This window comes from Salvelinus fontinalis, chromosome 38 (assembly GCF_029448725.1).
Source record: "Salvelinus fontinalis isolate EN_2023a chromosome 38, ASM2944872v1, whole genome shotgun sequence".
Classification (NCBI taxonomy): Eukaryota; Metazoa; Chordata; class Actinopteri; order Salmoniformes; family Salmonidae; genus Salvelinus; species Salvelinus fontinalis.
The window spans coordinates 23742018-23753690 of NC_074702.1; the positions used below are offsets into that span (position 1 = coordinate 23742018).

The 11673-nt window shown below is 46.6% G+C and overlaps 1 protein-coding gene across 4 annotated transcripts; it reads left to right on the forward strand.

Moving 5' to 3' along the window:
• Positions 1–1629: 1629 nt before the first annotated feature.
• LOC129837222 (bromodomain-containing protein 2-like) lies at positions 1630–11425 on the forward strand. 4 transcript variants are annotated; one of them, XM_055903210.1, is made up of 12 exons: positions 1630–1760; positions 4438–4729; positions 4934–5071; positions 5237–5387; positions 5600–5751; positions 5908–6417; positions 6637–6765; positions 7094–7336; positions 7895–8166; positions 8705–9030; positions 9304–9429; positions 9535–11425. In XM_055903210.1, exons 1-12 carry the CDS (start codon positions 1729–1731, stop codon positions 9660–9662), a joined length of 2499 nt encoding a protein of 832 aa, XP_055759185.1. In that variant the 5' UTR covers positions 1630–1728; the 3' UTR covers positions 9663–11425. The 4 variants fall into 4 exon arrangements, with proteins under 4 accessions (XP_055759185.1, XP_055759187.1, XP_055759186.1 ...); XM_055903212.1 differs by having other exon boundaries at positions 7094–7324; XM_055903211.1 differs by having other exon boundaries at positions 4441–4729.
• The last annotated feature ends 248 nt before the right edge of the window (positions 11426–11673 follow it).

An 11673-nucleotide genomic window follows, 5' to 3' on the forward strand; every position in this document is an offset into this window, starting at 1 on the left:
TCAATAACATCAAAGGATGCACTGAAATCTAACAATACAGCTGCAACTATCTTATTATCCATTTATTTTAAGCAATCATCTGTCATCTGAGACAGTGCAGTACAAGTTGAGTTCCCTTCTCTATATGCATGCTGAAAGTCAGTAGTTAACTGAAAAATAGCATTGCATTTGGTCAAATTCTCTCCATCAGTTTACTAAAAGCAGGCAGTAAAACTGATTGGGTGGCTGTTAGAGCTATTTTTAGAGACACTATTTTTAGGCAGTGGAATTACTTTAGCTTCCTTCTACGCCTGTGGACACACTACTTTAGGCTTTGGCTAAAGATATAGAAAATAGGGGTGGCAATACAGTCTGCTACCATTCTCAATAGTTTCCCATCAAGGGTTTCTTTACCGGTTGACTTATCACTATTCTTTTATTTTACCAGGCAAGTCAGTTAAGAACAAATTCTTATTTTCAATGACAGCCTACTAACAGCGGGTTAAATGCCTTGTTCAGGGGCAGAACAGATTTTTACCTTGTCAGCTCAGGGATTCAATCTTGCAACCTTTCGGTTACTAGTCCAACGCTCTAACCACAAGGCTACCTGCCGCCCCACATCATTATTGATGGATAACAATAGTTTCCCACCTCTCCCACACTAACTTGATCAAATTCAAAACAGCCATCCTTCTCTTTCATTATTATATATTTTATTCAAAAATATGATGGTTCACTGGTCAATATTTGAATTTCACTTGAGTTTTTCCACTTCACTAGTGAAATAGTCATTAAAACGATTGGCAAATATCGAAAGGTTTTGTTATAAATTACCCATCAAGTAGGCCTAGGGGCTATCACTTTTGAATGATGTGAAACAAATTGAGAAAATCAAGCTGTCTGAAAAATTAGCCATGTCATGACAAGTTGTTGACAACAACTTATTTAAATGTCGGCATCATCATGTCACGACTGAACTGCCCCAAACTCCCACTGACGTGACAAATTGCATAACTTCCACTTCAAATAAAAAAAGACTTATGCTCCAACCAAGTGACTGAACAAAACCTACAACTGAGGCTGATACAGCCAATGATGTGTGTATATATAAATCACTGGATACAGCTGATATACCCCACAAGTAAACCTGTCCATAGGTAACCCCAATAGCGAAACTGAAAGAGAATGAAGGTTGGAGGGCCAATACGTTAGGTGCTAGTGTGCCTAAAAGGCTGGTGATTTTCTGGCTATTTTAGCTAGCTACCGTTAGCTACTTGGGGCTAACCATTGGGAAATATTACCCAGTTATAACATGAGGAAGATCTACCACCGGTAATAATTGTTTTGTATTTATAATTCGGTGTAGCTCGTAATAAGCATTCGGTTTCGTAAACGTAAAGATGATAACGGTTATATAAACAAATAATCTGTGTTGTTTTTATCAAACTAGCTAGACTAGCCGCCTGAAGCTAACGGGACAGGATGTTCTTATTGTAGGGTGTGGCATGTTAAATTACAGACAGCCTGGATAGCCAAACATAATCTAGCACCTATGCGGAGTAGCCAATCGGAAACAAGTATTACCAGAAACCCGACAGGAATTGCACGGAAACGCCACGTGATATGTTTATAAAGCGGCAGGCGGTAGCTTTTCGGCGCCATTTCATTGTAGAACTGTTCGGCGTTTATGTAGTGGAAACATAACAGTGGAAAAAAATTGGAACATTAAAAGAATCCGGATCCATCCTGATGGAAACGGCCGTTAACCCGCCCCTTGACAGGTACCTTTAGGAACATTGTACCATCAGCCTCAGAGTGGAGCTGATTTTGCAGGCTTTAAAATTAACACGAATCGGGACTGAATGGCTAAACCTAGTTAGCTAGTATTCACTGTCGGTGCACCAGCTCGCTAACTATTCTTTTCTCAACTCTGACACAAACCAATGAAAATATTCCGTTGGCTAATAAGATGTAAATATAGAGATGTTTTTTATTCCTAACACCCCCTTAGATAGTTAACCATACAGTGAGGTTGATATTGACTTGTGTGAGTCAGCCTACTCAATAACTTAGTGCTGGGGGATTGTTTAAAATTGGCTGTGGTGATGAAACGCTTCATTGAGCGGCACTGCGCCACCGCCATTTTCCTGCTATAAATCTTACTATAAATCTTAATGTCCGAGAAATAAACCGAGCTAGGGCTGCAGATGTGCAATTTATTTGTAGTTTATTCAGTTGCTCTAACCCGGTTGTTTACTTTCTGATGTTCGCCAGCAAACGTTAGCGTCCTGGCTAACTAGCTTGGTAGCTAGCTGGATTCAGTTGTTTACAAACGATGCGATGGTTGCAAGTTAGCCAGCTAAGTTAGCGTTTCCACAAATGCTGTCTCACATAAACAAGCTAATAACATGAGAAGCTAATTGGATAGTTGTGTAAGGGTTTAAGTCACAGGAGTTCGACGGTTTTGACTGACGATCCTGAGGGTCTGTTTTGGCGTCGGTGTGTTTACACACACTCAAAAAAGGCGGGGCGGCGACACTGACCCCACGCAATGACTATAAATAAGCGCGGAAGCCTCGCCTCTCTGCCGGCTGAAATGATTGCCACAGTTAAGAATGAAAGCATATCACAATCTAACTAGCTAATGCATTTGATTATTGCCTATTACCGGTTAACACCCACAAATCAAAGTGAATTCAAAATACTTGTGAGATTAGGCTAAGTATAACAAATACTCATAGAGAGAGCAGTAAACTGGTCAACATACTGTAATGAAAATGGCAGGGAGCCTGCCTCGAACCCTCGACCTTCTAGCCCGAAGTCCAGCGCGCTATCGACTGCTTATAAGCCCAGGGTAGTTACACTACTCCCTCCTTTCAAAGAGCGCTAGCTTGCGACTCTACTTGCCAAGCATGCGCACTGTCGTGGATGCAAGGTCCGATCCCACTTCTGACACCAATGTAATGAAACAGGCAGGGAGCAGGTCTCGAACCCTCGACCTTCTAGCCCGAAATCCAGTGTGGTATCGACTCTGCCACTTGAGCAGGCTTTTGGGGCACAGTCGATAGTGTACTGGACTTCTGGCTAGAAGGTAGAGTGTTCGAGGCCTGCTCCCTGCCTGTTTCATTCCATTGGTGTTAGATGTGATCGGACCTTGCATCCACGACAGTGCGTGTGCTTGGCCAGTGAGCGCGTTCCTATAAGACGTAGAGTTGCAAGCTAGCGCGAGGACGCGCTCTTTGAAAGGAGGGAGTAGTGTAACGACCCTGGGTTTATAAGCGCAGACATCGACTGCCGCTTGAGCATGCTTTTGCACAGTCGATATCATGCTGGACTTCGGGCTAGAAAGTCGAGGGTTAGAGACCTGCTCCCTGCCTGTTTCATTACATTGGTGTCAGAAGTGGGATCGAACCTTGCATCCACGACTGTGTGTAAGCTTGGCATGTAAGCGCTTTCTAATAAGACGTGGAGTCGCAAGCTAGCGCGAGAACGCGCTCTTTGGAAGGAGGGAGTAGTGTAATGACACTGGGTTTATAAGCGTGGATATCGACTCTGCCGCTCGAGCATGCTTTTGCGGCACAATCAATAGCCCAAAGTCCAGCGCGCTAGAAGGTCGAGGGTTCAAGATCTGCTCCCTGCCTGTTTCATTACAGCATGCTCAAGCGGCAGAGTCGATATCCGCGCTTATAAACCCAGGGTCGTTACAATACTATCAGTCTTTTGCCCGGGTTATTAAAGAATAATATTATTAATGCATTGCCAGATACTTTGTAGCTCTTTCTCTTTTCTTCAAACGTTTAACTTAACAAGGCCGTGTTGGGGTGTGTATAAGTCCTGAGATGGAAAATCAGCTCATGAGCTTTGCCTCCCTTTGTGTGTCAAGTGGGATGGCATGTGAGTGTTGTGAGCCCTAGGCGACTGGGATAAAATCGTCAATCTGGTCCACACAGTGCAAAAGATGGAAGCGAATAGAGGGAGAAACCTGCATGTTGTCACTATTCTATCACTGAATGCAGGTTTAAATGCCCTCAATGCTGCCCAAGGGATTTCCCGTCCAGTGATCTGGGTTGCCTGGGCTGTGCCAAAAGTGGCAGCCTATTGATAGAATCCTCATTGCATTGGTGAGGGAGCAGATGGCAAAGGGCCTGTGTTGGCGAAGGGTTCCTTCCTAATGCTTTGCTGCTTGAATTGTGTAGCCTGCACCTAAAAGTTTGTCGTCATGAAGGTTGGCTTACAATGCACAATTAGTTGACTGTATTGACACTGACTGTAGGGCAATGATGAAGTATCGCAAAGATCAAGCACATTGTAGCTTACTACTTTTTAAATGCCAGAGCTGAGGGATAATTTTAGCATATGAATGAGTTTTCTGCAAATGTATTTCTCCCCTCATGCATCCCCTTCTGTCTATCCCACTACTTCAACCTCTCCCACCCTCTGTTCCTCTCTCCTGGTCAGCAGCTCTCTGGGGGTGGTGGGGCTGTCTGGCGGCGGGATGGAGCACCATGCCTCGGGCCCAGGCAAGCGCATGCGGAAGCCCTCGCTGCTGTATGAAGGCTTCGAGAGCCCCCAGCTGCCGCACGCGCCGCCCCCTCCCCCGATCCAGCCCCCCGTCAGGGACCCCGGCCGCCAGGGCTGCATGACCAACCAGCTGCAGTTCCTCCAGAAGGCTATGATCAAGTCCCTGTGGAGGCACCATTTTGCCTGGCCCTTCCATGAGCCAGTGGATGCCTTCAGACTCAACCTCCCAGTGAGTTACACTGTTTGTTTATAAACAAGTGTAGAGATTAGTGGTCACCAACAGTGGTACTAGAGAGCCATAAGGGTTGCAAGCTTTTACAACCCACCACCATGTAGGCCTACACCTATGAGCGTTTGTACATAGTTTACATCCTCGTCACACCACCTTTCAACAGTCATTACTCTTTCTTTATTCCGTTCTTTCTTGTTCTAGGATTATCACAAGATCATCAAGCAGCCCATGGACATGGGAACCATCAAGAAGCGGCTGGAGAACAACTACTACCGCAGCGCCAGTGAGTGCATGCAGGACTTCAACACCATGTTCACCAACTGCTACATCTACAACAAGGTATGGCCATAATATTTACATGTGTAGGTCAGGCTAATGCATCAATGACAACAGACCTAGTATATTTAATTTATCACAAGGCCCTTCCATATTCACAGCAACTGTAGATGTTTCTGTGTTAACTGGATGTTGATTATAAAGTGCATGTGGCCTCTTCTCTCCCAGCCCACAGATGACATCGTGCTGATGGCCCAGTCCCTGGAGAAGGTGTTCCTGCAGAAGGTGGCCCAGATGCCCCAGGAGGAGATTGAGCTGCCCCCTCCTGCCCCCAGGGGCAAACCGGGCAAGCCTGGCAAAGGAGGCCGCAAGTCCAACGGTGAGTCACTCTGGAGATTGTGGTGGGGAAAAGCAGGCAAGAGCAATGTTCAACGACGAGTTGGTGTATGTACTGTGTATGTTTGGTTAAAGATGAGTTGGAACAACCTGTTTAACGTGTAGTGCACTGTACATCTTTGGCCATAATATTCTTGGTAGTATTATCACTATGGGTGTATTTTTGGGCCTGATTTTTCGATGCCCATCTTTCAGCGTCGAAAGCTCACCAGGTCCCTGCGGTGTCCCAGTCAGCATACTCCTCCTCTGACACGGGTGACTCAGACACCCCCCCCCAGACCATGCTGCCCAAGAGTCTGCCCCCCACACAGCTGCTGAGCCTGCCCCCCACACTGCCCACCGCCAAGGTACCTCACCACACTTCACTGAAGATGCTAAGACCTGAATAGGAACGTGCTATAGTACTGTACATTGTATTGATGCTACACACTTGTCGCTGCTGCCTTCACACTGTGTATTGGCTACAGAATACCATACTATAACTCTTCACTCTCCCTGTGCAGAAGAAAGGAGTGAAGCGGAAGGCGGACACCACCACTCCCTCCACCATGATGACCATGCCCCTGGCCGTAGGAGGGGGTCGAATGGTGGGCCTGGGGAAAGGAGGCCACGGGCAAGGCCTGAGCCATGACCCTTCCACCCTCTCCCTCACCTCCCTGGGGGACATGGACCCCCCTCCCAGCCTGGTTAGAGGACCCATGGGCCCAGGAGGCCCCGTTCTGCCCCAGCCCATGATGGCCGGAGGCGGGAAGACCCTGGCTCGGCGCGGTGGCAGTGGACGCCCCATCAAGCCCCCCAAGAAAGACCTGCCGGACTCTGTGCAGCCCAAGGCGCCACGGCGGGCCAAGCTGAGTCAACAGCTGCGTTACTGTAGCAGCGTGCTGAAGGATCTGCTGTCCAAGAAACACGCAGCCTACGCCTGGCCCTTCTACAAGCCCGTGGACGCCTCGGCCCTGGGCCTGCACGACTACCACGACATCATCAAGTGCCCCATGGACCTCAGCAACATCAAGGTCAGCTTGCAAGATGGAGATGTCACACTGCCTTGACTCAATGAAAACTGAATGTGGCTGAAATACACAGTTCATGGATTATTACCTCCTATCTTCTCAGATTTGTTTTGCGTGGATATCTGTCACAGTATGAAACTAAGGAGGCTTATCCCTATCTGGAGTCCTCTCCTTTATCTGTTGGAGTTTAAAACAGTCTTTTCTCTCCTATCCTTCTCTCAGAGGAGGATGGACAGTCGGGAGTACAGGGATTCGCAGCAGTTTTCCGCTGACGTCCGACTCATGTTCTCCAACTGCTACAAGTACAACCCCCCCGACCATGACGTAGTGGGCATGGCCCGCAAGCTGCAGGTGAGCTCGGTTCTGTCACCACAATTCACCCTGGAACCCATAGTTCACCTTTGTTGCTTGACCTCTGTCCACTGCATGCTCAGGGGGTTTTACTTGCAATGACTGATATGTGGTAGTCTACCTTGGCAGAACGCAATGACTGCAAGTCACTGGATAAGTCTTCTTAATGACTAATCTATAAATAGTTTTGGTCTCCATTTCTGTTCTGTCCCTACAACTTTGTTTCTTGTGATAACTGCTATTATTGTGTAACAAAACAAAAGGGACATGATCCACAATGGAGTAAAAAAACAAGCTCTCACTCCGTTTTGTTCATCTGTCCATCCAGGACGTGTTTGAGTTCCGCTTCGCCAAGATGCCAGACGAGCCCCTCCAGCAGGCTCCTCCCAAGTCCCGTGGCATGGGTGGCGGCATGGGCACTCACGTTCACGGCGGCGACTCCTCGTCTTCTTCCTCGTCGTCCTCCTCCTCGTCAGAGAGCGAGCCCAGCAGCGAGAGCGAGAGCAGCTCGGACAGCGAGGAGGAGCGAGCACACCGCCTGGCCGAGTTACAGGACCAGGTGTGTACACAGGTAGACTCAACCCCCTCGTTCATCGAACACACTGCACCACACACACCCAACACACTGTACCACACACCCAACACACTGTACCACACACCCAACACACTGTACCACACACCCAACACACTGTACCACACACCCAACACACTGTACCACACACCCAACACACTGTACCACACACCCAACACACTGTACAACACACCCAACACACTGTACCACACATCTAACACAGGCCAGCTTTCATCTACACATCACAAGCATAGACTGCATCAAGAGTTTTAGACTTCTCTCCAACACAGGTTTTTCTAATATTCAGACAAATCCATGCTAGTATGCATACTTTCACTCATTTGGTGTACATGTTTAGACAAGTACTCTCTGTGTTCAAACATGTATTTTCTCACTGTTACACTCTATGGTAGGCCGTCATTGTAAATAAGAATTTTGTTCTTAACTGACTTGCCTAGTTAAATACAATATCACAGTATTCCTTCATGATCTAGCCATATAAGTGAAGTGTATTTGTCCAGTTGAACACTCCACCTCTGGTCTGCCCCCCGGTCACAGCTCCGAGCCGTACACGAGCAGCTGGCAGCCCTCTCACAGGGCCCAATTGTCAAGAACAAGAAGAAGAGGGAGAGGAAAGACAAGAAGGAGAAAAAGAAGAAGAAGAAGCCGGAGAAGCGAAGCCGAGGACGGCCCAGCGCGGCGGTAGGGGGTGAGGACTGGGAGATGCCGACGGCCAAGCCGGGGAAGACTCCGAAGAGTAAATCCAGTAGCAGGAGCTCAGCTCCCGCCTCCTCACAGGGCAAGAGGGGCCCCGGCAAGAAGGGCAGCAAGTAAGCACACACTGACCTCAAACATGACCTTTCTCTTTGCTTTTACTCAACTTTTCCATCGGTCATCCATGTCCTCTATTTCTCCTACCTTGCTTGTTTCCGTCTCTCATTTTGTAGACTTTCACATTGCTTCCTCTTTCCACCTTTTCTGTTTCCTCACTTCGCTTTTTTAAAGTTTCTTACACCATTTTATACTTCCTCTCTTTCATCACAATCCAATTTCCAACTTCACCTGCATTTGTATCTCTAGAAACTGCAGTGGGGTTGCAGAGTACAGATTATTGTATGGGGCAGTATATCAAGTTCATTTTGATAAGAGATGGAAATGTAATGAGTTGAAGGTGATTTTTTGATGTAAATGTGTCAATGTAGGTTGTCATTATATTTGGGGTGGGTGTCACGAGAAATGATTACAACAAATGTATAATTGGGTCCCCACAAGTTCGGGCGTGAAAAAAAATAAGCTCTGTGCTGGAAAAGTTTGCATACAATTTCTCTAGTACTACTCCACGGCCTCTAACAGCTTCCCTCTCCCTAGAAACACCAAGAAGTCCCAGGCTGCTACCATGCCCTACTACGCCCCGCCTGCCTTCTCCATGCTGCCCCACTATGACTCCGAGGAGGAGGAGGAGACGTCTCCCATGTCGTACGACGAGAAGCGACAGCTGAGCCTGGACATCAACAAGCTGCCCGGCGAAAAACTGGGCCGCGTCGTCCACATCATCCAGTCCCGTGAGCCCTCGCTGCGCGACACCAACCCCGAGGAGATCGAGATAGACTTTGAGACGCTCAAGCCGTCGACGCTGCGCGAGCTGGAGCGCTACGTCATGATGTGCCTGAGGAAGAAGCCCCGTAAGCCCTATGGTGAGGGGGAACGAATAGCGATAGCTAATGCTAGCTGTGGTTAGCTAGTATGGTGTGAATGGGAATGCGTCACTGCAGACACTTGCTAATGCCTTGCTATGCTACAAAGGACTGGTGCTACAAGTTGGTGCTGTGGTGATAAAATGCTACATGCTAGCGCTCTGGTTGACTAATACCATACAAAAGGAACCAGTCTTTCACTATGGAATGTTTGGATATGTGTGTGGGCTGAGTATGTAACTTTGAACCGGTCTTCCTGTCTGTGTGTAACAGTGAAGAAAGGGGGCCCCGGCAAGTCCAGAGAGGAACTGGCCCTGGAGAAGAAGAGTGAGCTGGAGAGGAGGCTGCAGGACGTCAGCGGACAGCTCAACTCTGGCAAGAAACCCCAGAAACCCAAGGGTGAGAGCCACGTGCACACAGACAAACGGAACTGCTGTTGCACATGTAGCATTTAGCATTGAGATAAATGCTAATCCTATTACCCCCTTTGTCTCTCTCTTGCAGCGGAGAAGCTCAGTGGTGTGGAGCCTCACGCCCAGCCCTCCCGCCTCAGCGGCAGCAGCTCCAGCTCAGACTCTTCCTCCTCCTCGTCATCCTCCTCCTCTGACACCAGTGAATCAGACTCGGGTTGATGAGACAATGGGAGAGGGAGGGAACCCCCGTCGAGCTCAGGGACATGCGGCAGCCCCAGGACGAAGTCTCCTAGGACAGTCAAGGGAGGGGAAAGAGTGCCCCTCCCTCGAAAGGCACCCCAGCACGAACACTCCAAGATGAATGATGATGGTGGGATTTGTGTGCAGGGTGGAGGACGCGTGAAGGTCACTAAGGATACTGAAGACCAGAAACATAATGAGAGTTCAGCCAGGTTTAAGAACGGCTGCCATGTTAGAGCCTTTATTCTCGAAATGTTGGTAATATAACAATACGAGAGAGCCTCTGACAGTTCCCTATGAAATGACCATTCAGGATAATGTATATCCAAGTCTTTACTGTGTTGTGGTGTCAACAAATTGCATATCTGCTTTCACTGGGCATCTTCATAGTTTCAAAAGCTAACAAATAAACGGCGCAGAAGCGTCAATCATAACTTACAAAAGCTATGGAGGAGAAAGTGGTCCTCTCGGAATGTTCAGACAGAAACCGCATCGGACCAACTCTCAAGACCCCCAACACAAATGCCTTGTTATCCCTCTCCTCCCTGTGTAAATACTTGTACAATTTATCTACGTTTCTTTTATAAAGAAGAATTTTATGGCGATCCCCCAAAGAGGGAGACTGAGGAGTAGTGAAAGGATGTGGAGAGATGTGCTCAGCCCCATGTTGGACACTTAATGTGCAATCATAGATTGATAAGAACTGAATTGGTATAAGCAGTATGGCAGAAACCCTACTTGCCCTCACAGAAAGCTATGTGGAGTGAGTGTTGTAATGCTTACACTTATCTGTTCTCTCACTACGAGGCCGTCACTGTCTAGTGGTTGACTTTCAGATCTGGTAGTTATGTCTTTTCTGTCAAGTCTTATAGCTGCAGTCACGAGTCAGTACTTTTTGTTGTTGCGTTCTGTGTTTCATTTTACATCTGTTCTTACTGCTAACAGACCAACATTCAGCTGGACATAAAGTTCAGAGGCAGGAGAGTTTTATTTCCATGTTATGTTACTCTTATGAGATCTAATTAATGAAACTCTTTTTCTTGACAGTGAGATTGGTCATACATGTATGGCACTTACCATTAAGAAACAGCCCAGCTGTCATTTCTCAGGAACGGAGTAGGTTTCTTGATGGTGACACTGCAGTCTTAATCACAGCAGTCATAGAAACGGATCGGTCTGCAGTTCTAAGCAATTCCGTTCATTCTGTTTGTGCAAATTCCACTCAAACAGTCATTTGTAATTTGTTTCGTTAGTCCACTGTTGATACAGATCCACAATGTTTGCATGTCAGCCATCAAGTTTTCAACATAGAACTTTCAAAATACAGAAAGTGTCACAGTATGATGCGCTTTGTAAGCTAACTAGTGGTTAGCTGTTAAATCACCATGTATACAGGAGCAGACATCCTACGTTGAAGTTTGGACCAAGAGATATACAAGATGAGATGTATAGAAGCTAGGCTGTTAGATCTCTAAGGAAATTGTGTGTGTGTGTATATATATATAGATAGATGTATAGTACTGTATTTCAATGGTCAAATGATCATGTTTCTTTCTACCAGTGAGTCTATTTTCCTGTCTTGCTTTTCTTTTATACTCTATATTTATCCTCCTCCACTTAGTCATGCTTTATTATTCCAGAACATGTCCTGAACATTGTTTTGCCTCCTGGTTGACTGGATTGCTGCTCAGAAGCATGCCAGTCATTTGAAAACTATATATTAAAATGAGACCTTCTATAAAGCCTTTTCTATTTGTAATATGTATACACAGTACACCCCTATTTATACAGTGCCTTTTGAAAGTATTCAGACGCCTTGACCTTTTGCACATTTTGTTACGTTAGCATTGTTCTAAAATTGAGGAAAACAAACAGTTTAATCAATCTACAAAAACAGGTTTTTAGAAATATTTGCTAATTTGTCATTTTAAAATATTACATTTAGATTAGTATTCAGACCCTTTACTCAGTACTTTGTTGAAGAACCTTT

Bases quoted from the DNA above. Each gene is read 5' to 3' on its own strand.
- LOC129837222 (XM_055903210.1), top strand. From the start codon at position 1,729: ATGGAAACGGCCGTTAACCCGCCCCTTGACAG. The intron at 4,730-4,933 runs GTGAGTTACACT...TTCTTGTTCTAG, and splicing joins CCTTCAGACTCAACCTCCCA to GATTATCACAAGATCATCAA. The intron at 5,752-5,907 runs GTACCTCACCAC...CTCCCTGTGCAG, and splicing joins CCACACTGCCCACCGCCAAG to AAGAAAGGAGTGAAGCGGAA.